This window comes from Phlebotomus papatasi, chromosome 5 (genome assembly GCF_024763615.1).
Source record: "Phlebotomus papatasi isolate M1 chromosome 5, Ppap_2.1, whole genome shotgun sequence".
Classification (NCBI taxonomy): domain Eukaryota; kingdom Metazoa; phylum Arthropoda; class Insecta; order Diptera; family Psychodidae; genus Phlebotomus; species Phlebotomus papatasi.
Genome location: NC_077226.1, coordinates 4,056,254 through 4,083,831, shown reverse-complemented (window position 1 = coordinate 4,083,831; position 27,578 = coordinate 4,056,254). Strand labels below are relative to the sequence as shown.

General features: G+C 33.7%; 1 protein-coding gene across 1 annotated transcript; it reads right to left on the bottom strand.

Moving 5' to 3' along the window:
- Nucleotides 1-1,918: 1,918 nt before the first annotated feature.
- On the bottom strand, nucleotides 1,919-27,052 carry LOC129808824 (ankyrin repeat and sterile alpha motif domain-containing protein 1B-like). The gene is made up of 3 exons (XM_055858723.1): nucleotides 26,293-27,052; nucleotides 11,144-11,721; nucleotides 1,919-6,022 (listed from the first exon to the last, which is right to left on the bottom strand). The coding sequence occupies exons 1-3, from the start codon at nucleotides 26,785-26,787 to the stop codon at nucleotides 4,630-4,632; spliced, it is 2,466 nt and encodes an 821-aa protein (XP_055714698.1). The 5' UTR covers nucleotides 26,788-27,052; the 3' UTR covers nucleotides 1,919-4,629.
- Nucleotides 27,053-27,578: the final 526 nt, after the last annotated feature.

Sequence of the window (27,578 nt, the reverse complement as noted above, 5' to 3'; positions counted from 1 at the left end):
TAGAGAATTCTCTCGACAATCCATTTCAAATGGAACTTCCGGTCTCAAACTTTAATATTTCTGAAATAATAGACGCTATCTTTGAAATCAATCCTAAAAAATCTCCTGGTTTTGACCTAATCACAGGAACAGTGCTTCGTGAGTTACCAGTGAAAAGTATCAAATTTCTTCGTCTTTTGATGAACGCTATCCTGCGCCTGCAGTATGTGCCAAGGCAATTGAAGGTTGCCCAAGTTGTGATGTGCTTAAAGCCTGGGAAAAGGCCCGAGGAGTACACGTCCTATAGACCTATAAGTCTTTTGCCTGTATTGTCAAAATTGTTTGAAAAGCTGCTTCTCATAAGATTGATTCCGATTCTGGAGAATAAAGCCGTCATACCAAATCACCAATTTGGTTTTAGAAGCCAGCATTCTACAGTGCAGCAGGTGCATAGAGTCGTCAGTAAAATCAGTGACGCCTTAGAAAATAAGATGTACTGCTCGGCACTCTCATTGGATGTGAGTCAAGCTGTCGATCGGGTTTGGCACTTGGGACTGTTTTACAAACTGAGGTGTATCTTCCCGCATCAGTTGTATTTAATACTTAGATCGTACCTTGAGGACAGATTCTTTTTTGTAAGAGTTCAGGATGAAGCTACTAGTCTTGGGCAAATTTACTCTGGAGTTCCGCAGGGTAGTGTGATTGACCCAGTGTTGTTTTCTGTCTATACTTCTGATATGCCGCGAGCAATGAGACTATGATTGCAACATATGCAGATGACACGATGCTTCTGGCATCGGATGTGTTGCCTGAGGTAGCTTCTGAGAAGCTTCAGAGGTGTGCTTCCGCGGTGGCGGATTGGATGCACATATGGAGGATCAAGATTAATGGGCTCAAGTCTGTGCATACAACATTTTCCACAAGAAGGGGTCATTGTCCCTCAGTAACCATAAACAATGAGGTTGTACCCTCAAATGACTCCATTAAATACCTGGGTTTCCACCTAGATAGACGCTTAACATGGAAGAAGCACTTGTGGACCAAAGGATTGCACCTAAGTGAGGTATTAAGGAAAATGTATTGGCTTATTGGCCGAAACTCACAACTTTCAACTGAGAGCAAGCTCTTGCTATACAAGACTATAATGAAGCCCAAGTGGCTCTATGGTATTCAGATTTGGGGTTCAGCAGCTCCATCAACAATTGATATTATACAGCGCTTCGAAAACAAGATGATGAGAATCATTGTCAACGCTCCATGGTACGTGCCCAATTCCGTCATTAGAGGGGACCTACAGCTGCCCACTGTCAGAGAGGAAATAGTACGCTACGTAATTAAGCATCGTGAGAAACTGTCAGAACATCCTAATACTTTGGCTACAAATTTGATTAAAGTTAGAGCCAGAAGGCGACTCAAAAGAGAAAGGATTTTAGATTTTGTTAATTTGTGAGATTTGTGTGTGAATCTAGTATTTAAGGGGACTAGCCACTGGGTAAATGCCTCTCATGTCTTTTTCTGCATTGGTCATAAAAATTACTTATTGTATTAGAATACAGATTGTAATAATAAAGGGAAGTCCAAAAAAAAAAAAAAAATGAAAATACATTTATTGTTCCTCGGCTAATGAACTTCAAATAAGTATAATATGATAAATTTTGATTAAAAAAAATACTTTTTTACTATATTTTTTATTTTTTGATGAAAAAATAAAAAATACCTTTTTACTTATATTACCACATTGGGTGTGATATTAAAATTGCCTAGGATAAAATATCGTCCATGTAGGGTAAGTGTGCCAAATTTCGGCCAACTTCTAATTTCGGCCATTTTGAGTGTAATTTCGGCCATGCAAATAAATTAATTAAAATTATGTATGTAATCTTCGAATAGTAAATGAATTAATTTTGCTTTTAAATATTTATTCATTTTAGGATGTATTAACACAAAAACAGTTAAATTTAAGGTATAATTTGAATTTAAATTGCGTTGTAAAAACTCAGTGTAGAAAGAGTCTTACAAAAAATGTGACAGATCGCTTGTGTTTCTAGCAGTCTTGTGATTTGTGGTGAAGTGCAAAAGGTTTTCCTTCGGTGTTTTTCATGAAAATTGATTAGTTTTCATTAAAGATTGTTTCTATTTATGTTAATAGTGAATCAATCTTTAAATTTCGGGTAAAATTTCCCAGCTGGATCCTGTATTTCGAGTAAAAAAAGTATATACTTTGTGAGCGTCTCTCCGGTGAGGTAGTGTTGCTAATTCCGGCAACATCTTTTGCTTTCCTAAATTTCTTATTCATTTTATGTTTTTTTTTTTCAATTTCTGAGTTCTACAATGTCCAGAGAAAAAAACCATCTCTTCTATGAAAAAGATGATGTGGAAAGGCCTTGGAAGAGTTCAGGAAGTGCAAATTGCTACGGGAATCTGCGCGTAAATTTGAGATGCTACTCTTCAGGTGTTTAGGACAAATTACAAAGAAGATCTCAGGGATTGTGAGTCATATAAACGTATTAAATTAAATATTAAACTCGTTCCGTTTGACGTTTTGAAATTTTCTATCCGTTCCGTCACAAAAGGTTGTCAGATAAAAGGTGGCCGGAATTTCACACAAAGTGGCCGAAATACTACCCAAAGCAATGTCCATATTTTTATTATTTTTTTTCAATATTTTAGGAAGTGATTAAAAAGAAAACAAAAATGATAAACTAGTCTTGAAGTTTCCACACAATCCTCCCGAAAAGGAAGTAACAAAAAATATCAATGTGAATTAAAAATATTGCATTTCAAACTTAGGACTTCGGTGCTTATATGCAACTATGCCGAAATTTGGCACACTTACCCTATATGCCATTAAACTCAATAATTTAGTTAAATCGATTTTGCATTGTTAAATTTTATAATTTGATCATATTTTGCAGCTAATATCTTTAAAGATTACATTCAAAATTGTACACTTGATAGTCAATTTTCAATTTTATTAAGTTTTTTTTTGAAAAATTATAGACTACACAGAAAAAAAATTTACAGCTTTCTAGGCAAGGCTAGCCATTACTGGCCAATCTAATAATAATAATAATAATAATAATTTTGGAGTATCACATTTGTCTTTTTGCGTCGCGTTTCCATTTCGATGAAATGGTTTTTCCAAAGGAAAAGTAACACTTCAGAAAAATTGAATTTGTTTTGATAGGTTGTTTCACTACAATGATAGTTCCAATTAGGTCTCAGGCTTATAAATAATACCTCATTTGATATTTCGACAGCAATATTTTCAGAAACTGTTCTAGATTCAGAGGCATGTACTTTCACATTTGAAGGCAAAATTGTACCATATGTCTTGGAACAAATCCAGATTGCTTTTTTATTTGTCTTGTAACAAAAAAATTAAGAACTTTTAATATTAAATGAGGTAGGCATTGGATCTTAATGAATTACAGATTTTATTTGTGTAGCAAAAAATTAAGGTTTATTTTCGATTTTCCCGGAAAAAGATGGTAAAGTCTGAACTGCAGAGAGCACTTTTCCCTTGTATAGAATATTTAATTAACTCTCTCTTGTGAAAAAATTATTTAATAACATTTTTATGATTTAAATAAAAAAAAATAATAGACCAAGAATCAGAATATTGGAATATCATTTTAAAGTGCGGTAAAGTGCCATAAAGTTCCACATTTTTTATACAGATTGTAACATCATAAATGAATTAACAATTGAATGGGTTTTACCACAATTAAGACTACGATTATCAAAAAAGGTCACGTTTCAATCCAGTATAGAAATTATGAGAATAACGCAATTGATTCTCAAAAATTCCGAATATCTTAAATATATTTATCTCTCAAGTATTTCAATATCCAAAAAAAAACTCGCTAAAGACGAGAAAATGCCAAAATTTGTTCTAATTAATTCCCCTCGTTGGCAAAACTTCATTAGGTGATGACAATTTATAGGTTTCGTAGCATGAAAATTGATTAAAAAACACAAAATAATTGTAAATGTAAAAATAATTAATAAAAATTAAGTAATATAAGATACAAAATAGTCGTAAAATAGTACTTAAAGAACCATAAGTTGAGAATACAAATATCATCTTAAATTTTTTTTCTGAATTGCTCTTGGCAGTTAAATAAAATTTTCTGAAAAAACTAATACCTGAGATAGATTTTTAGAAACTCATACCTGATAGATTTTGGAGGAAAGTATATTGGTATGTGTGATAGAATTCTCGCTACTCGTACTTGAAATTCCATGGAGAGCTATGATTCCAATGGAATTTCCTGCTCCAAATTCCATAGGGAAAACTTAGTGGAATTTTTGCGTCAAATTCCAGCGAATTTTGCAATTTGTACGCTAGTTTTTCACTGGAATTTCCGCGGAATTTTTGCTATGGGGCTGTATCAGTTACAGGAAAGCTGTCATATTGTTACCGAATTCCCTTATATGAACGCCTCTATTCAAAGGTACTCCACATCTTCCCCCTTACACTTAAATGACCTGCTTCAGGTTCTTCATTTTCTCACAGGAATACTAATAAAAATAGTCAAAAAATTTTAGGATAATGAGAGGATCTACGTGTCAATATCTTTTTTTGTAAAGTTTTTTTTTTGTGGCAGTGAAAGGGCTTAGGGTCCACAGCTGATGCATGATGGTCTTTTACTCATTCATAGCCATTTGATAGGCTATTTCGAAACATTGACCAATTGTTAGGATAATTTCTGTTGCAATATCCATTGATTGGGCACTAAAAACATGACATAGATGGCGTCCTTCGTTGGTGATAAAGGCAAAATGGGAAAAATCATCAGCATCTTGACATGCAAAAGCTATATCACGCATACTGTACTCATGAACACCATTTTGATCATCATCCGAATGTCTCTGTTCAATACCACGATGACTTATTGTTAGACAAATGGCACTACGTGGTGCCTCTTTGCGTTTTAGCGTGACAATTGATTCACGTGTCTGTGTAGCTGAATGGGTTGTATCAATTGGTGTAGCACCAAGATAGATGGCTCTGTAGGTAATAGCACTACTAACAAGTTTAATTGATTGATGACGCCATTTTGCACTACCAACAACACCAATTACTTCCCATGGATTCCGCATTTCCAGTGGTTTGACATCGCAACATTGACCATTTGCCACTAAAACCGGTTTAATGTGTTCCAATGACACTAAAATCCTCCGACGATGACCAATTTTGTCAATTTCCAGCAATGTCTGCAATTCACTTTCCCATATTCCACTAATACGTTCCCAATTCTTCACAAGATGGCGCTCAAATGTCTCAATATACCCAACAAGATGGATACTCTCTAACCATTTTCTCAAGTCAAATCCCACAGAATCACAATAAGTAAATGGCGATGTATCCTGTTTTGGTAGAATCCCCAGCAATTTCTCAAAATCCTCCTTAGCCATCGCAATATCATCCATTCTGAGAGTATCTTCAATAAATGGCAAACTATCGAAGCCATTGTCAATGAAACTATCTGTCAAATGACCCAAACCAATACTATTCAATATGGCTGACAATTCATTGTCATCATTTTGACATTCACATTCATCATCACCAAATAATTCAAGTGATTTTGACAAATCACGCCATTCTTTCTTCTCCATCATCCCAGCCAAATCCACAATGTCACCTCCAATTTCTTGTCTCGCGCCTCCACTATCCACTTCATGATTGTCATTTGTGACAGATGGCACCACTTCACTGGATCCCAGACGTTCACGGTCAATGACATCAAAACGCTGATGGATGATACATGTGCGGGATTTCTCATGATCACGCCGTGACGTACTGGTAAGGACAATTGTCCCGCGAAATAGTGTGTCACTGGTATCACTGTCACTGTCACTGTCACTGCTAGTGGCGCTGTAAGCTGAGTCAGGTGACGTAGCGACATCGCTAAAGGCCACACTGAGGGGGCGCATATGCAGATGAATGGTGGCTTCGGCAGTGGCTGCACTTGGGGGCGCATGTTCCGGTGTTGGTGGCTGAAGGTAATTCGTAGGGCTGAGGGGGCATCTAGCGGCGCTGCAATCAACAAGAGGAAAGGGGTTAATCAATTGATTTAGTTTTGGTCCAAATCGAGATTTTGAAAATTTCCTCAATGAAAATCAAGAAGTAGAACCCATTTAGGCTAATAGCTCACCCCATGGTGTAACGAACCATTGCCGCTCTGAATATGGATAGGGAAGTGAGCGTGTACACGCTCACTTCCCTATCCATATTCAGAGCGGCAATGAACGAACTAAGAAGGTGTGCTCACTATATAAATAGAGAGTGACAACACGATATCTTTTGTTTCTGTCTTCTGGTATTTGAATTCTGATTCTAACGACATTTTCCTGTTAATTTGAGTGGTGTGAGTTGAAACATTTTCGGCGGCGACAAAGCTAAATTGCGCCGGCTTTTTCAATAAAAATGATTTTTAAGGCATTGTGATTAAATTCTGTTATATTTGAACGTATTATCAGATGATTTCTCTTCGGTATTGCATAAACGAGCAGTAGAAAATAAAAATCTGCTTAGCAAAAATTCAAAATGGTCAGAAAAAAATAAAAAAAAAATGCTCACTAGAAGATTAAAAAAGGACAGCAAAAAGTTAAAATAAAAGGTAGTAAGAAATTAAATATGGCAGTAAAAATTTAAAAAATGCTATCAGTAAAAAATTAAACATGATCAGGAAAATATTGAAAATTGATGAGCAAAACAATTAAAAACGAGTAGTCAAATAAAATATTAAGAATGACCAGTAGAAATATTCAATTTAGGCAGTAAAAAGTTTAAAAGTGGTTAAAAATAAATTAAAAATTTGGAGAAAAAAATAAAACCTAAATGATAATAAAATTAAAAATGATCAGTAAAAGTATTCCAAATGAGCAATAAAAAATTAAAAAATGGTCACCAAAATTAGCAATATAAAATAAAATATGGTAAACAAAAAAAAATTAAAAATGAGCAGTAGAAATACTCAAGTTGATCAGTTAAAAATTATAAAAGAGATTGGCAAAAAATAAAATGTGAATACATAAAAATCTATCAGAAATTTTGGATTGTCTACAAAATTGTCTTCAAAAACTAACAAACAGACTAAAACCAATTTCAAATTTCAAAGATATTTTTTATGAAAATTTCATAATATTTTGCAAATTTCAAAAATTTTCATGAAATTATCCCTATTCATCGAAACTATATAAAAGTCTCAAAAAGAGAAAGTCATCCGAGAGATAGAAATCTCAATATCTACATACATTTAGAGCCTCCTTTAGGTTCGTAATATGTAAAATTTCATTTGAAAATGAGGAAAACTCGATGAGAAATACATTAAAATATTTGAAAAACTTTAAAGTCAAATTTTCTCTTAAACTATGGGAGATATAGGCATCATACTCAATAGGCTCGAGATGTGCGAAAGTTCATTTGAAAATTAGTAATATATCATGAGGAAACTTTGAAGTCGATTTTTTCACTTGTCTCGCAAATGAAATAACTTCAAAATGGAACCGGATTGAAAAAACTTAGTTGCACTAATTTGATCATTTTATACAAAAACTGAACTTGAATGATGAAACTTTTGGCCGATGAAAAACGGACAACTTTTGGAAGAAGCAAATGAAATAAGTGATATCGCTGAGGGGAGCGGGGCATTAAAATCCACTTTTTATCATCCGAATTATTAAATTTGTTTAAAACTGTAACCTATTACTAATTATATGAATTTTCGAATTATAAAATACAAAATTGTGGCTGCAAAATAAAACATGGAATTGTTTTTTGACATATATTATCAAACTCTCCTTCATGAGAACACATTTTGCAAATTTTGCGTCTATATTCAGGGAAAATTAAATCATTATATCATTATAATGAAGAGAATTTGTATTCTTATGACATAAAATAAATATTATTATCTATCTATCTATCTGAGCAGAATAAGCGAGAATATTCGGTATATCTTCTTTCGAAAACAATAAAAGTTTCTTGTGTGAAAATATATTTATATATGCCAATTGCGATATATTTGGAGGTAAACACGCAATTAAAGCATCTAAAATCATTTTTGAAGTAAAATTTAACAAAAAAATATGGAAATATTTCATAATTTTTAGCCGGCTGACAAAAATATATTTTTGAGAGCCGCTGCAGAGAGTTGTTAGACTCACACCCCCAAAGTGTCAAAATTGCTGAATTTCTTTGTTTTCGTTTTGTTTTTCTAATAAAATGATGTGATTTTGAGGTTTTATGTTGTAAATTGTGTTCTTAAAAGGTGTTTAAAATGTTTTAGAACCTTCACTATTGTCAAAATTTAAAATTCCGATGCGTGTTTGACGTTTTTTTGTGAAGGATTGCGGGATTCGGTGCCCCATTTCTCAGGTAATAATCTTTGGAAATTGTGCAGTTTTAAAGCAAAAAACTCACAAATTAAGGATTCATAAGTCATACTTGGAATAAATTATTGAATTTGAAAGGAAAATGAACCGTATTGAATCGAAATCTGAAGGTTTTAACAGTTTTTCAGAAGTGACCGTTAATTTTACAATTTCAAAAACCCCAATACTCCAGCCGCCATGTTGTGAGCACACCTTCTTAGTTCGTTACACCATGTACTAAACCTTTCTAAGAGTGTAAGGCAAGTCACTGGACTTTGTTCTTTTCAAGACATTTTATTCTTCATTGACAGAACATTTGCTTATTGCATAATTATACAGATTGCAATAAAGAAGTGCGTCACAAAAAAAAATTCTTAGTTCTTTTAGTATCAGAATTGAAGCCCTAAAAAAGTTCAAGGGAGCGTAAAGCGCGCATTTTTCAAGGGGAGAATTATTACGAGAAACATTTAAATATTATAGCCAGAATTTTGAAACCAAGATTTAAAGTAGAATCAAGAAATTAAAATATTAAGACTAACATATTAAATCTGTCAAATATCTTGAAATAGTGTTATACAAGAGATCAAGGACTATGTTACACCACTAATTGTGGTACCGTCGTTGTGGGTGACTTTGCACGTTTTTTCGCTGTTTTTCAACTTTGCCCTCTAAAAGTGGATAGTTAAAGTGAAAGGAGGGGGGTTTTTGAGTAAAATTATTTGTATTCAGTTGTTAATGAATGGATTTTGTGCCACTAGCATTAATTTTATAAAATTTTACTATGTTTAAAAAAATCAAGAAAAAAGGCTTGCACTGGGGATAAGGTGCAGGTGACTTTGCACTTTTTAATAAATACTAAAAAATCAAAAATTTCTGATAATAAACGACAATGAAGATCTTCACATCTAAGAGTAAGATGCACGAGATCTACAAGATGACATAATCGCCATCTTGATTTGACGTTTCTGTCCGCCATTTTGAATAACTGTCAAAATCTAAAACAGGTTCGATTGGGTTGAAATTTTAGTATGTTGTAGCTGAGATCAAGACCATTTCAGAACGTATCTATGTTCCGGTCTACGTCAAGTATTTACCTTGATACAGAGGCTCAAAGTTTAAAAATTTGAAATATTCATATTTTGGCGATCTTTATTTTTTAATCCTGAATTTTAAAACCTAAACGAAATGCCTCAGTAACCATTAGAAATGGTTGAAGCTTTTATTTTATATATTTTCTTACTCTTACATAATTAAAAAAATGAAAAGTGCATTTATTTATTTATTTTATTTTTTCATCTTTGCAAAAGTTTTTCATATCTTCAAATAATATGCTGTTATAAAGAAAAACATTACTTTTCTTTTTTTTTGTTATTTAAATCTCATCGCCTAACGATAGCACTGCCTTTTTTGTGATGGTTTCGATAAAAGAAGCTCTCCGTATTTCTGTATTCATGAAAATGTCAAAATTTAGATTTTATAGCACCAGTATCCAGACAATCGCTTGATCTAGGTCGGATTTTATATATGTTCTGAAAAGGTTTTGATATCAGGTAGAACATACTAAAATTTCAGCTCAATCGGATAAGTTTTTTGTTTTGACAGTTATTCAAAATGGCGGAAAAAATCGTCAAATCAAGATGGCGACCACACCATCTTGTAGATCTCGGTCATTTTATCTTAAGTTATAAAAAAAAATTGGATAATATTTATCCAAATACTTCTATAATAAAGCTTAAGAAAGTCCATTATATGCAATTTTATAATATAAATCATGCGTTCTTAGGAAGACTATAGTGAAAAAAAGGAATTTACTAAAAATAATGAACAAAATCGAAGTGGATTATTCTAGCCAGATAAATTTAGAATAGATTTGGGCAATTTACTACTCTGAAATCGATTTTGGAATTGTATCTTCAGATAACTTTTTCGCGGAGTCGTTTTTTGACAAAATATCTATACTAGGATTTCATTGACTATTACTGAAACTACAAGAATCTTTTGAGGATCATTGTACTTTACTTGGTACTTAACATATCCCTATATACTTTGACATGGTAGACCGGATCGGCGAAGACTATCAATAAGTGCTAGAATTGTTCAAAGTCTTACGAACAGCGGAGTGCAAAGTCACCCGCAACGACGGTACACTATATTTTCGGAGACCTTTTTTGAAAAACCAACTTTGCTATAGTCACAAATATTTAGAGACCGTGTAAGACCGTGTTCTGAATTTCAAGGTCAAGATACAGGTCATAAAATGTACTAAAATATGTAAATTGATTTTTTTAGATACAGTAGACTCTCTCAAATTCGGGCACACTGGGACCGAAATGTCAGCCGAATTAGAGAGAAATTCGGGCGACAAACTTTTTGAAATGCAACGATTTTTTATTCATTTGCATATAGACATTGAGTTTACACATTCATATATAACGTAAATTGAATGAATATCCCTCAATAATGCAAAATCACATCAAAACTTAGAGAAACCATGCCAAATTTGAGCATATTTGATTCATTTGATAATCACAAATCAAACTTGAAAAATGACAACAAACTTTTTTCAAATGTAACCGCTGCCCGAAATAAAAAGTAGCCCGATCTTAAAAGAGCCGAATTTGCGAGAGTCTACTGTAATTTAGCGCTTTTTGTAGAATTTACAAAGGCTTTGACGTCCAAATCTATCGATAAACCGGATGACATTTTGCCCCAAATGCCCATGTTTCATTTTTGACGTTTATTCGATTGCCCAACGGTTCTTGCCCGCCTCTGTTTTACTTACTTGATACAGTGTTCGATGAAGTGACTATGACGCCATCTTTTGAGCTTTCTGGTGGAATCATAGTTCCGCATGGCAATGTCAGCATCACGTTGATGTGCCACAAGATTCGTCGGTGATACACTGAGATTTCTCCTTGGGGGCTTCTTTGGGGCCGGAGCTGGGGCCGCACTTCGGGCCGGACTCCGTGGACTCGATGAACGTGGTCGACGACGCCATGGATCATGCTGAAAATTTGTTATGACATTGATGATGCGTCGTGTGACATGTGGCGGAAATTGTTCTAGAAGATCAATTGGCGTGCGTCCATGACTGTCAGTGGCACCTAAATCGGCACCAGATGACAGTAGAATGCGTACAACGGCATCTTTGCCACAGAGTGCTGCCTCATGGAGAGCAGAGCCACCTGGTGTCTGAACATTTACATCAATCCCGGCCGCCAGGAGAATCTCAACGACACGTGAGTGACCATTTCGAGCTGCCAAATGAAGTGGCGTGTGATGGTGTGTAGTACCATCTGTCAGTGGTCGCCGGAATGGTGCCATTAGGTCCGGATGAGCCCGTATCAGCATCTGAACGGCCTGTATTTTTGTGATTATTTGCAAAGTGACACAAGAAATCCCTCTCTATTAGAGCCCTGCATACCCAACCCGACCCGACCCGACCCGACTCGCGGGACATTTTTTTTAATTGATTAAGCTTTAGCGAAGTTTACAGAAACATAGAAAAATGATATGATAAATGAAAGAACATTTTATGTGATTTGAAGAGTTAGATGAATTTAAAGAAGTAATAAAGTGATCTGACGAAGACAAATAATATTTATACAAGATCCAGGAATTACGCACCTGATGGGATTATGCTATTGTGCTGATCATGCTCATACAATTATGAATGTTTGCCTAATATTGGATATCATTTTGTGAAACCATTGTTGAAACTTAAATTTCTTTAATTGAGTTAAAATTTTTGAATATTCTGACAAATTTCTTGAAGAACTCCGGGTAAAAACCAAAAAAGTCCTTCTTATAAATACAGCTCTTTTAGACTTAATCAAACGCAATCACTTCTAGATGCATAATGCCATTTCCCTAAATTTCTACGGGCGCCAAAATACGCTTATTTCCGGGATAAAGATAGCATGATAATTTTTCGAATTCCTTTTCAAGTCTACCACGATAGGACCTCTACCCCAAAATTATACTGTCTAAAATTTACTAAAGCGACAATATTATTTAGGATATTATGGATTCTTAGACTTGTTCAGGAGTACAATTCGTTAAATATATCCTTGAAACATTTTCTCATAATTGTATTGTATTGTATTATATTTATTTCTTCATTACCATCGACAATAACATGTGACTGATCCACCTTACCTTGCGGCCATCATAAAAATAAGCTCAAATTTACTTTTGTCTAAAAATATCTTCTCAATTATTAGAAAAACTGACTTTTATTTAAATAAAAAATTGATTTACTGATAAATATATTGTATAGTCCACTAATATCTGGCTATCAGGACTATCCAAATTGACCAATACTCATATTTTTGATAAAATTCAAAATGTTATGTCATTACAATTAAATTATTTTCGTTAAAATTGTGGTTAAAATACGCACAGATGAAGTATAAAACGGTTAGGATTGCGCTAAAAACACGCACAGTTAAATCATAACATGGCTAAAATTGTGCTAAAAACACGCACAGCTGAAACAAAAAAAAAAAACGGAGAAAATTACGATTAAAAACATGCACAGTTCAAACAAAAAGCGGATAAAATTGTGCTTACGCCCTGCTCATTATGAACATTTTTAGAATAATAATCACTTTTGTAAAAAAGTTATTGTAAAATACCTCACTAAAGATCCACGCGATTTAAATTTAATTAATTTGGAAAAATTGACAAAGTTTTAACGTTAATAGCTACTAAATTAATAGATTCTACATAAAATCATTGGTACTATATTATTTTTGTGAACTTTAAAAACTATAGCAGCAATATAAAAATCTTTTATAAATAATACTTTTTCTAATATTAAGCAAAAAAGTTGAGCTATTTTTATTTAAAAAATAGCACAACTATGACACGCAATTAAATCACTTTTAGGTCACTTTTTTCTAAATATAATCATATTAGGATCATTTTATGATCCTTTAAAAATACTTTACAATTTATTTTATGTCCTTACTAGTAGTTAAGAAGATATAAGTGTTGAAAATATATTGTTCAGTAATTTTAAAATTTGAACTGCCATGCTGTCACTGCATACTATGCATCTCTCTCTTGAAGTTTTTATCTCCTTGTGAAATACACGTTTCTTCTCTTAGTGTTAATTAAAGTGTTTTTATTGGATCAATCCGCACTCCACTCGATTAAATCAAATCTCAATAATAAGCATTTTTAAACTACTATGAAATATAGGTCATTTGACCAATGCAAAGTGCAATGCACTGAAAGTCGCGCTCAGCATTTTATTTGTTTACGCGAAAAAGACGCAAAGAAAGGATTTTTTTTTATTGACGTAAATTAATGAGACTTAGAATAAGCACATTTTGGTGATCTTTTTATCAATAAAATCAGTCTAGCAGAAAACAGAGTACATTGCGTGTCTTCAGAGTCATCTTCAAAAAGTAAGTGCCTAAATCTGTTTGCTCAGATCTCACCCTTAGCCAAAGGCAATTAAAAGCGAAATCTCTGCCAAATTTAATAGAGGCTAAGGAGCTTCTACTGCCAGTTAGGATTATTTCCTACCGAGGCTAGTAAGAGAAGGCCCCAGAAAGGTTTCTTTTTGGAGATTTGTGGTTCCAGAGACGTACCACAGCCAGGCTGCGGGGAATTTTTTTTTCCCTGAACTACCCCCAAGAGGCGATTATCTTGCCAAAATAGGTGGCGAAAGCCCAAGATCTGAGGTTGAAAAGCCAAATTACTAACTGCGCTAAGTCGCTGGGGGACAGCCTATCAATCACATATTTCTCCATAAATAGAAATCAGGAGCCATCTCAAAGAGCAGTGGCTTATCTCAAGCGTTTTGGGATAAGTCCTCCTCTTTGCCAAGTTTCCCAACTTGGTGGAAGCTTGGACACGCCCAGCTTAGTCGTAAAACTATTAAGATTGCGCTTAAAAATACGCACAGCTGAAACATAAAACGGTTAAGTTTGCGCTTAAAAATACGCACAGTTCAATCATAAAACGCTAAATGCGCTTGAAATCACGCACAGCTCAATGATAAATGGTTAAGAATGAAATTAAAATCACGCACAGTTGAGTTATAAATCGGTGAAAAAGGCGCTTTTTTAAGCGCAATCTTAATCGTTTTATGATTGAGTTGTGCGTATTTTTAAGTGTATTTACCGTTTTAACATTGGGCTGTGCGTGATTTTAATCGCATTCACCGTTTTATGATTGAACTCTTCGTGATTTTAAGCGCAATCTTAACTGTTTTATGGTTGAGCTGTGCGTGATTTTAAGCGGATTTACTGTTTTAAGATTAAGCTGTGCATATTTTTAAGCGCAATTTAAACCATTTTGTGTTTGAGCTGCGTGTGTTATTTTACATACAACATAGGTCGTTCTTGCTGAGGCACTTGGGATTTGATGTATATTTTATGCTTAAGGTGTGCGCGTCTTCTTAAATTAATCTGTCAAAATTTAATCTTAGGTGTTCTGTGTCTAAAACTAACTGGAAAAATTAATAAACAATTAATCCTGCAAAGCCTCTAAAATTAAGTCTTAAGTTTCTAAAATCAATCCAGAAAGTTTCTTGATTTGATTCTGTAAAATTTTTTATAAACAATCGTACAATTTCTAAAAATCAATCCCAAATGTACTAGAACACAGGTTGCACTTATAGATAGCCTTAAGTAATGCTTTCTTATATCAGGGAAAGATTTGGATAATAAAAATGTCATAAAATGTAAAACATCATTTGTCACATTTTACAAAGGAAGTGAACAATTAAAAAAGCATATTTTTTAATTTTAAATACTGAAATAAGATTGGTTGTTATTAAACGTTGTATTCAAGTACTTCAAAATTGACATACATTGTTTAATTTCTTTTTAAATCGTATTCAATAAATCGTCTGGTTTTAACTTTATCTATTATTGGTTCAAAATAAAAGGATACTAAATTTACTTTAAATAAATCCAAAATGCCATACTGCGTGTTCGATTTATCACAGCTGTAATTTTGTATATTTTTCAGAAATATTGCTTTTAGGCAATGAAATAGTACATTTTTAAAGAATACTACTATTAAGCAATTCAAAAAGTCTTATTGAGAAATACAATACTTGAAATGATTACTGGAGACAGATCCTAATGAAAAGTAAATTCCCAATAGTTAAAGGTTTTTATGTTAAAGTTCTAAAAAACACTCTTATTTGGATTAAAAAATAAATTAAATAAATGCATATTTTATGATTTTTCGTGCATTTTTACGTCGCATATTTCGAAGATTTTTTTTTTTTGCATATTCTGGCCAGCTCTATTGATCACTTTAATTCAATTATACCTTAAATTCAAATGCCGTGCGAGAATTTTGATTTAGTTAATTATTTTCGGGTTAGGGTGGAATCACCAGTTCTCGCCAGTGCCCTACTTCTCGCCACTTACATTGAAATCGCTATTTTTCGCAATTTATGAAATAAATGAGTCGCAATTTTTTTGTATTGTTTCTGCTTCTACGCATAATCGAAAAATAATAATTATTCGTTTTGGATTCACGATTTTGATCACTTTTTAGAGCAATATTTTAAGCAAGTGCATCGAATCCAACATCTCTTACCAAATGTACTAAGTGTCGTCAAATTTTCATCAGGCCAAAAATACCTATTTGGGTAAATAATTTGTCTATTGAATATTTAATTGCACTTGTGGAATACATAAAATTTGTATTTAGTCAATTAATATTTCATTTTATATTATTTTTTTTATAAAAATGAGGCATGGCGAGAAGTGGTAATATTCTGGAATTGATTTTACCACCTGTCGCCATATCTTTTCAATAGGCGACGCTAACTTCACTTCGTAGATTCTCAGTTGTCAAATCTGCATTGTTTACTTTCTGCAAAAGCCCCATAATTTGATTTCTCAAATAAAAGTGAAGAAAAATCATTTAAAGAGAGTAATAATAAAGTGATCACAAGGAAAGAGAAATGGTGAATGTATTCTTTTCATAGCATTGCCTAAAATAACCGAGTGTGGTTCTTTTCAAGTGGGTGGCGAGAAGTGGTTACAAATTTTACAAAACTGGCGAAAAATGGTAAAAAGTGGCGACGAAATGGTTATTTTTGCATTATTAATAAAAATCAGTTTTTTAAGTAGTCCAGCGTTATGTTCTAGGATTATTGTTTTCACGTATCTAGAGCCAATACATCTAAGTAACTTTGTGTCAAATTTGACTTATCTTGTTACAAGGATTCAAAAGTTATGATTAAATGAATTTAATTTTTTCCTAAACATGGCGATAGCCGGTTATTCCACCCTACTATTGCTCGAAACGGGTAAATTTATACACTGAGAAAAAGAGTGAATCTTAAAATTATATTTTTTGACGACTTAATTTTATTCTGCCAAAAAAGATTAAATTTTAGTATTTTCATTCATATCTCAAATTAATTTTTAGTACTTTTAGTCTTAAATTCAATTCTTTTTCGGAGACTTGTATTTATTCTTCGACTCTCTCTGTGAGAGAAAGAAACGAATATAGTGCACAGCAATGTGTCCGTGCTATGTGAGAGAGTGTGAAAAAGAATTGTGCGTCTGACGTGAGATAGTCAGCCATTTTGACAGTGAACGCCAAGCTGTTAGCACCAGAAGCAAATAATTTTCCTTCTTTATTTTCTTTTAACTAACTTGCGATGATTGTTTCAGGAAGATGGATAGCAAATAGCAACTGTGAAGACCATGAAGATATCTGTCAATTTGAGAATTCAATGGGATCTTAGGTTTGTGCGAGATTCAGGGGGGACCAAGTGAAAAGGGAAATTCCAGATGCTGGAGCCCTCTCCAAAGTGTTTAAATACGATCAGTTCATTGAAGACGTAATCCTCCTCAAACATCATCTGACGAAGTGGACGGAAGAGAATGCAGTAAGTGAAATATAAATGTCCAAACCGTCCTAACCTATCTTTCCCGTGGGGGCGTCCAGTGCATCCGGGGCGTCGACATAGATTTGTGTGTTACTACAAGACAAGCTAGTTTTTAGTGGAAATCTTTGTGAATTATCTTTTAAGATGGACTTTTGTGATTGCGAATCTTAAGCTTTAGTTGGTATTATAGGAACACTGAGAGAAAAAAGAAATCTTAAAATTATATTTTTTGACGACTTAATTTTATTCTGCAAAAATAGAATAAAATTTAATCTAAAAGAATAAATTTTAATCTTTTCCTTCATATCTTCGATTAGTTTTTAGTCGTTTTAGTTATAAATTCAAATCTTTTCTGGAGACTTATTTTTATTCTTCAGTCTCTCTGAGAGAAAGAAACCAATATAGCGCGCAGCAATGTGTCCGTGCTGTGTGAGAGAGTGAGAAAAAGAATTGAGCTTTTTTAGCGAGATGGTCGGCCATTTTGGCAGTGAGCGTCAAGCCGTTAGCACCAGAGGTAAACAATTTTCCTTTTTTATTTTCTTTTTGTAATTTGCCATATTTTTTTTTTTAGAAAAATGGATAGCAAATGGGACGACCATTATTGTGATGTGTGTAACGGTGTTATCACACTAGAAAATTTTCTCATTGAAAAGTTGCTAATTAAAACTTCTAGAACCACTCGAAATCGCTGATTTAGCCAGGACACATTGCTAGAATTGCTCAATGTCACGATGACATGTGGGTTGTCAGATGAGTGATTTTGTTTTTGAAGCATTTCAGTCGTTTGAGTAAAAATGTGTGATTTTAGTGAAGAAGAGGAAGTTCTCATCCTGTACACTGCTTTTGTGTCGTGCAAAAGGACCCGCCAAGCGAAAAGAAGGAGGGTGTGGGCGAGAGATTGGCTTTTAACGCGACCTTCACATGGTTTCGTTGAAAATCTTTATGACAACATCGCAAGTGGAGATTTTTTTGGACACAATGATTTTCTCCGGATGACTTCGGAGGAATTTGAAGAGCTTCTTCAAATCGTGTGGCCTTATCTACAAAAGAAGTCGATTTGTGACTCAATTTGTCGCAAACGGACTGAAAACCATCAGATCGGCTGCCTCTATTTTTGTATTCTTGACATTTGGTCGGTTGCGGCTACCTCTGTCGTATCTGCATTTGTTTTGTATCTGCATATGGTGCAAGCTACAATACAGACGTCCCATTTTGCGTGAAATGCTGACACAAAAGAAATGCTGATACGACAGAGGTAGACGCAACCGACGATTTGTAGTCCCAAATGACGGATTCTTGATGTACAGCCTCAATCAATTCCGCCACCATCTCATTTGACCACGAAATCCTAGAAGTTTATGAACTAATATAAAATGTAGATCGAACATATTTTTGTTTAGCTTTTTTCTTACTTATCCTCTTCATCGATCTTTTTCAATGCCTTTTGCCCTTTCTTCTCCATCTCATTTACGATAAATTGGCACTACTTTTAATCACAATTTCATCACTAATAAACTGGTGGGAAAGTTGTGGCGCAGAAACTACCCGAATGACTGCAATAAAGTAGTACCCGATGCAAATGTAATGAGCAAATTTTGCTCATTATTTGCTCATTAGTTATCAATCGTATTTATGCTATTTTAATCTATTTAAACCAATTTTTGTGACTTGAGTCTACTTTTTTATCACTAAATGAATCGATTTCTAAAAGTTCTTGAAGAAAATTGCACAATTGGGCATATATCAGCAACAATTGATGTGAATCACATGAAAATTTTCATGTGAAATTCTCTAGTGTGATACCACGGTAAAGCTGAGGAGGCAAATGAGATTGAAGATATTGTGCGAGAATTTGGAAATAGTGAGGAAAGTGTAAAGCGTCTGTCAGAATGCGACTTCATCAGGAAAAAAAAATTTGGAGATATTAGACGCTGAAGCCCTCTCCAAAGTGTTTATGATCAGTTCATTGGAGACGTAATCGTTCTTAAGTAAGGGAAGTGTACCACGGATCGGAATGTTAAGAGACATGCTCCATATTTAGTTGAATATATGAGTTCCAAAACACTATTTGGTAATTTTTTACATGCCAATTGATATATTAGTGATCCATTTAATCATTTTCGTGTATTGACACTTTTTCTAATTACGGAGATTAATAATATATAGGTGTAATTGTAAGGATGCAATGTGTTCCGCGGATCGGAAGGGACTTAATCAGGTGTTCCACGGATCGGAAGGGGGTGAGCCACGGATCGGCAGATGTTTTTGATGAGGATTCTCCTGCTTTCTTGGCATCTAAATCACTCTACAAGGCTTCTGAAGCTTCTTTGTCATCCTTACACTGTGCACTGTGTATTCACATGATACAACTTCTAAAATTGTTAAATTTAATGAAACTTTCACTGGTAAATTGTTCTATCACAACAAAAACATCTAATAATGGCTGTGAAGATGACAGCTGAGCGAGTTGAGCGCAATTTTCCACGAAAAAAATGTGGCGATTCGAGGAACAGATGAAAGAAAACGTACTTGTTCGCAAAAAATAATTTATTTTCAATATTCCTTACCGAAATAATTAAAAAGGTTTATTGATAGTGAAATTAGAGTCACTGAATATTTATTTTTTAATTAACACAGATTTGTAAATCATTTTAATCAAACCTAATTCCTCATATTCTTGCAGACAAATTCTCGCGTGAAATATTAAGAAAGTGATGAATGGCGGATTTTTTGCTAAGACTCTGATATAGTGATTCAATAAATTAGGTAAATAATAGCAATTTTGTTTGAAACTCGACGACAAAATTGGTTCTGTAGATTAAATATGAACTAACGTGATGCATCTTGCTAAAGAAAAATACTAAAATACAGTGAATAATTTTCAAAAGTACATTTTATTTTGGGGTGCCGATACGCGGGACAACCTTCCGATCCGAGGAACACTGACGATCGCTGGTACATTTACCTTATCACCCCAGGAAGTGGCGTGAAGAAAACTGGGTAAGTTCAATACAAATGTGCTAACCATCCTAACCTAACTTTTCCATGGGAGCATCCGGGACGTTGACAAAGATATATCCCGTGTCTTAATTTAAGATTACTGAGTTTTTAGTGGAAATCACTGTGAATTATTTTTTTAGCTGAACTTTTTTAGTTTCCGGATGCAAGTTGTGTCATTTTTGATAAAGAATCTGAGCCTTTAGTTGGAGCGTTTCAATGCCCGAATGCAAGTTGGATGATTTCTAATTGAGAATCTTAAGTTTCTATTGGTATTATATCGCTCCTTGGAAATTACAAGGGGCCATCTCACTTTTTGGAGATTTTGAGGTTTTAACACACACAGACAGAGAATTTAATAAAATTTCAGATGATATGAGTCAATAATTTTCGTTATTAGAAAAGTTTTTCAAAATTTTACTCTTTATGATTGCTTGCGTGGTTTTGCTTGAAGTCAAGGGGCACAAAATAGATTTATCGTTCAAATTTTTTGTGAAACAAGAGACTAACTCAAGCAAATTGATCCCTTGTCATTCTAATTTCATGAAAATTTGCGCATCATTTAGAATGACAAAGAGCTAACTCATAGAAAAAACATATTTTGAAAGGTAAAAATATGTATGTTTCGATATTTATAATAATCCTCATACAAATAGAAAATAATTAAATTGTTTTTATTAACATACATAAATGAGATAATTATTTATACAAAGTTTAATCTTTCATGCTCTCTCCTGAAAAATGGCTCAGATTGAGTTGGCCCCTTGTAATTTCCAAGGAGCGATATGAGTTTTTGTGTTCTTGAATGCAATATGATTGATGTTTTTTAGTAAATTTAACTATATTTATCGACGTAGCTGGATTTTTATGTATTTCCGGATACAAGTTAGGTAGAAATCTGTTTAGAAATCTTTTATTTTGTATTTTTGAAATATTAAATAACAGACTGATAATAGTTAGTGAAAGAAGATCAATAACTTTCAGTTTGTGTATATGTACGCAAGATGCGTTAAAAGGTCTAAGGGTAACAGGCATAGGATGTAGGACTTTTCCATGGAATAGAATAGGTTTTCTGAATATTTCTAGAATATTTACTCTTCCCTATATTTACCGCATTTCTGTTTCAATCAGAAATATTTTTATCAACTCATAATTTCTTACAAATTATCTTTTTAATACTAAACACACTTTTATTAGATATTTTTCATGAAGTTTCAACCATTTCAGATGATGGTTTTTAACACTGAAAACCCAAACGTCAGTGAAAGTGCATCATTTATAAGGAATTTTGCTCGGATTGTCACTAGGCTCCTGTCCAACATGGCGATTGATATTAAAGATAAATCCAGTAAGCGACTATTGAAGAAAATCTATGATCCCCTTTTAACAGAAGGTAATACAACGATCATTTTATTGTATTCTTTTATCCTAAAATTCAATTTCTTTTTATTTGTTTCAGACTCATACGCAAATTGTATCCTACTTCTTTTGCTGACTACTTCGATTTTTCAGACCGTGAGAAGTTCAAAAAGGAAATTTCAGGAGCTGTTACTCAGCGAGCGCAGTTAGCTAAAAAACTTAGCGTTTTCAGCATATCATTGTGCTTGCTGGATAGAATAAGTTAATTCTGAAAACAGTAACAGAGACTTATTTTTAATTTAAAAAAAAATCTTAAAATTATAACTTATTAGGTGAGATTCTTAACAATCTCACCTACTATAATCCTAACAAAATTTCATGTCGTCCGATCGAGCTCAAACTTGGCCAAAATGTGTTTCGCCACTTCCTGATCACGAATATATGGGGGGCTAAGTTACGTTCCCGGCCGGCCGCTCTTTGGAGCTTAATAGCTCCTAAACTAAAAAAGATATCGACTTGCGGTTTTCGGCAAAGGTTATATATCGGGTGAAAATTGCAACATGGTGCATTGACCCCCCACCCCCCACCCCTCCTTCCGCCATTTTGAAGACCCCCCTTTTTTTGTTTTCTCAATAGCTCCGGCCCTATAGCATCGAGCGGGCTCAAATTTTAGAATGTTATAGCTGGGCCTTAGAGCTTTCCATCAATACCAAACTTAAGGTCCCCCGACCCCCCTGACCCGAGCTATAAGGGTCCAAAAAAAAATTCTTAAAATGGCCATAACTCCGGTTCTAGTCGTCAGAATTTAAAAAATGAGGGCTTTTTGGAAAGCTCTCGTGAAATACCACTTCCTCTTCTAACATCGCAAGTTCATAAAACCACCGCTAGGGGCGCTATTATTAAAAAGAAAATTTTTAAATCTTAAAAGTTAAATAACTCAAAAATTCCATTGTGCATCGGGCTGAAAATTTAGTATGTTGTAGCCGTTGATTACACCTATCAAACAAAAAAACCTTAAGTCGATCTAAAACCCCTGACCCGAGCTATAAGGGGTCAAAGTTCGAACATTGACCGGCCTCTATCTCCGGTTCTAATTAACATAGCGACCTAAATTTTACCTTCTTGGTTTCGTCTCGATGAGCACTTTCAGATGGAAGTTCAAAAAGTCGCCACAGGTGGCGCTGTGATAGCGTCAAAATTCATCGAAATTCAAACTATTTTTTCTCAAAAACGGCATTGTGCAAGTTAATGAAATTTTAGTATGTTGTAGTCCAGTCTAGGACGTTTCCAAAATGGTGCGTAAGTGCGCTGTGGTTAAAACAGAACCGGAGATATGAGGGGTCAAAGTTCACAAAATTCAAAAAAATCATATCTCCGGTTCTATGTGACCGATTTTGATGAATGAGGTCTTAAACGAAAGATCTCACCAAATGCTACAACTTTCTAAAATATTTGAACTTCGTGGGACCAACACCAGGGGCGCCACATTCGAAAAACCAATTTCAATATCACATAACCTCAATTATCTCGACTGTCGCAGAACCGATTTTGATGATTACTTCGACATAATTGTAGAGGACATTTGTCTCTACATTTCGTCCATACATCATTTTCCACTCAGACTACGCTATCACTCCGATTTTGCCGTTTAAGTGTGAAAAAATTGATTTTTCCCATAATAACGCTTTGAAATCACTCAGATGCCAATTTGACTGCCTCTACTCCACAAAGACACTTAAAATAGGGTTTTAAATGGAAAGTCCCACAAAATACAACAATTCTTTGATTTAGTTGAAGTTCAACAAATGAACACTTGGGGCACTCTGGATGAAAAAACGAGTTAAGAAACAAAAAACCTCGCTTATCTCGGCTTCTGAGTAATCGATGAGTTCAAGTTCTCCGGCAAAATTATAGAGAACATTCTGGTCTACATTTCACCCATATAACACTTTTCTGTCAGTTCATCCAAATCCTTGACATTTTGGTTCAAATACAAAATTTGCATAATTTCACGAATTTGATTCAAGATAACTGAATGGCGTCCCCCAACTTCAGCTCTAAATCGAATTTGCACACACTCCGAGTTAGCTCACGTTAAGAATCTCACCTACATAATCCGGTTAGGATTATCTGTCCCTTTCTTTTACTGGTCGAACTCAAAGGTAAATAAATAAATAAATCGTCGCGTCGGTTGCGTCTACCTCTGTCGTATCTGCATTTCTTTTGTGTCAGCATTTCACGCAAGAGAGGACGTCTGTACTGTAGCTTGCACGGAATGCAGATACAAAACGAATGCAGATACGACAGAGGTAGACACAACCGACGAAATATAAATTCAGTTTTATTCAACTTGAAATCAAAATTCACATATCTTTCTTTCCTAAACATTTTGGATATGTCTGAGTGGCTGAATTTATTGTAATAAAATTAAATTTTTGACAAAATTTGATGTTTTCCTAATCATTTTTTTTACCGCTCTTTGTTTTATTTGCCATTCATGAATTAATTCAATCTGTAGTAAGTTGGTATGTATCATACCCTCATCTAAAATGAAAATATTCACGGAAATATCTATTTCGTTAGTTGAGAATTCTGCAAATCTAGGACGTTTTGTCATCCATTTTTGTGAAAATGAGTTTAGATATAGAATATGGTTTTTTCTTTTAAAATTTATTTTGATCTTAATATTCACAGGTGGGGACCGATATTTAACCTCCAGATGGAGTGCCATTCATACAAATTTAGGTAAGTTTACACAATAAAAATTCTACGAGCCATATGGTTGTAAAGATATAAGTATTGTTGAGTAAAACATCATAATGTTCTCTAATTTTTTTCGACAGACCGACAGATTTTTATTTAAGTTCTTAAGCATACAAAATTACAACATTTAAAAAATATATTCTAAAATTTTCAATTAAAAATCTTTAAAATTCAGCAATTAGGACCTGATTTTCAAAGATTTATTTTGAAAAAAGATGTTTTTCCGTGGGCAAGATTTCTTAGAATGTATTCATCAGAAATCAAAAAACTAATATTTCCTGTTGGTTGATGAGTTAATCTCGCAGTTGAACGATACAATTTTTTTAAAAATAAAATTTAGATTTTTGGTAGAATTTTACACAAAAAAATACAATTTTTGGCGTATTTTACACCACGTTTTGTCTTGTAAAATAAGTTGTGATCAATATAAAAAATGTAATTTCTCAATAACCTCCAAAAATCAGGTCCCGACATCTGAAATTTTAAAAATTTTGAAATAAAAATTTCAGAAAATATAGTTAAAATGTTGTACATTCATATGCTTAAGAGATCGAATTGTTTTTTGGTTTGTTATGTTGAAAAATTATGTCAGGGAAATATTCTTTTTTTTTCATAGAATGCGCGACCCACGTAACCTCTTAAAATTAGATTGTAATTTTAAAACTTAACTATAATGCTTGTTATTACACAAATTTTCCCATATCTTACTTTTTTATTTACAATTTTTATTCATTTTTAGACAAGGACATTCCGGAATACATTGTATTTATGCCCAGGCCGCTGATGCATACACAATGCTGTGAGAAGCGCTTTCAATGACTATTACGTCGTACAACACATTGAAAAATATCCTGTGATAGAGTGATAGAGAAATAATAAAAAAATATTTACTGTTATTCAAATTTGTTTTATTTATAATTTATAGAAAAGAAAGAAACCAAAAAAAAATCAACTAAGTAAGAGAAATCAACTAAATCGAATCAACTAAGCGAAATTAAACAGAAAAAAATTCAACTCGTTCGTTAAATTCAACTCGTTAAATTCAACTCTAAAAATATTAAACTAAAAATTTTCAACTTAGAAAAAAATTCAACGGCTTGAATTCAACTTAGAAAAATTCAGCGAAAATTACTACGAAAATCGATGCTCTCCCATTACACGCGATAATCGTAGTAATTATTTTTTACTGTGTAGTCAATCAATGAAAAATTCGATGGTGAAAAGGTTCACTTTTAATTTTTCTCAGAAATTAACAAATTAAAACTTATGTTAGATGATCGGTCAGTAGATTAATTTTTTGATAATAAGAAACACGGATTTGACCTAGATCCTTCTCCTCCTTTATTACTAGGACATAAGTAATAAAGGAGGAGAAGGATCTAGGTCAAATCCGTGTTTCTTAAAACTTATGATTATGAATGAATTTTTGCTTTATTTGGAGCAAAATCAACTAAGTAATGAAACTGTGGTATAGAAAATATATAAATATAATAATTTAGTACTGCATTTATCGTGAAAACAATGATGTTTCCATTTGAAGTAGCGAAGAGTTTCCATTTGGAGCAGGTTCTGAATTAGCTTAATTTACCCTATTTCTATTCTTCTTTATTCTTGAAATTAATCTTTAAATTTAATCTGCTAGCTTCTAAGAAAAAAAGATTTAAAGTTATTCGAAAAAAATCTTTTTTTTCAGTTCCGACTTGATTTTATTCTTTATAGGACTAATATTAAGAATAAAAAAATCTTAATATTTTTTAAGCCCTAAAAAGACATGAAATTATGAAGAAAAGAATAAATTTTAATCTCTTTTTTTCTTTCAGTCAGTGTACATTTCTTCCGGGTCGGGTACGGATCAAATCCATTGCGGATACGGATTGGAAAAAACCCCAAAAACCCGACCAGTGCAGGGCTCTACTTCTCTCTTAATTGATTCTAACCTGAAAACGTCCATATTGTGCTGCTAGGTCAAATGGTGTCTCACCGCGAATGTTTGTGAGTGTAGGATCTGCCCCGTAGGCCAGGAGTGTCGTCAGGGCACCAGTGTGACCATGTTGGGCAGCACAGTGCAATGGGGTATCAGCATCAGCTGTCAGGAGATTTGCATCAGCTGGTCGATGATTGTGAGCCAGAAGTAATTTAACAATATCATGGTGTCCAGCCCATGCAGCCAGATGCAATGGTCCAGATCCTCGTGTATCCTGAATATTGGGATTAGCATCACCAATCAATAGCAACTGTACCACTTCAGTATGACCATTTAGGGCAGCATAGTGCAAGGCTGAGTAGCCATTGGAGTCCTGTACATTTGTTGTTGGGGTACGTCTGAGACTGGCAAGGGGTCCGGAACGCTTTGAGCGCTGATACAGGTACTTTTCCACCGTACTCACATTCCCAGTTCGGGCAGCTTCAAGAAATTCATTCTCCTTGCCCATCACACAAACCAAATAGCAACAACAACAACAAAAAACAACAAAAAAAACAGAAATAACCACAAAAAGGACTTTTTCACCAAATATTGTCACCCACTTTGTACATTTTCACCCCAATTTTATGCATTTTCCTTTCATTTTCCTTTTTCTTTTCTTGCCCAAAAAAAATCTCTCTTTTTCTTTCAGTAGTTTCAAAATAGAATGCCTAAATGTTGGCAAATTTATATGGGACACTACCCAGCGCCTGCGCTATTGAGACTACCAGAGGGGCCGTATCCTCCAGATGTGAGAGTTTGATTTTGTGGGAAAAACCAACTCTCCGTGTGAAACTCGCCTATTCGGTATCCACGAAATTTTCTATTGGAAATTTTCTCATGAAAAACCAGAGAGAATTCTCGAGTGGTATTCCCGGTGAGAGTTTGATTAGTTTACATAGAAAATAAGAAAATAAATTAAAATATCGCGTTTTTTAAAGTTTTAAATGGTTTTTAAATGATTATTTCACTTAATAAATACAATTTCCTTATATTTATAATAAATTTCAATGAAGTTTTTTCTTTAAAAAAAAAACTGTGCAGGAATTTCGAACTTTTTTCTTATTAACTCTTATTAATTTTCTAATTGTTTGATTTTGATATCAATCACTTTCCAAATTGTTTATTATTTTAATATTATTTTGTTTCAGCTCTCGTAAATAAGAAAACGGTTGTGGCCATTGAATGGTTAGATATTTAATTAACCTATTTGTATTCTTTCGGTGTACGCACCGAACGCATCGTCAGAGTACCCAACTT

What these genes read in the sequence shown, in the direction of transcription:
- LOC129808824 (XM_055858723.1), bottom strand. Translation starts at nt 26,787, where the DNA reads ATGGGCAAGGAGAATGAATTTCTTGAAGCTGCCCGAACTGGGAATGTG. An exon ending in CACAATATGGACGTTTTCAG is followed by an intron (nt 11,722 to 26,292) that starts GTTAGAATCAAT and finishes ACAAAAATACAG; the next exon opens with GCCGTTCAGATGCTGATACG. An exon ending in TTCATCGAACACTGTATCAA is followed by an intron (nt 6,023 to 11,143) that starts GTAAGTAAAACA and finishes TGTTGATTGCAG; the next exon opens with CGCCGCTAGATGCCCCCTCA.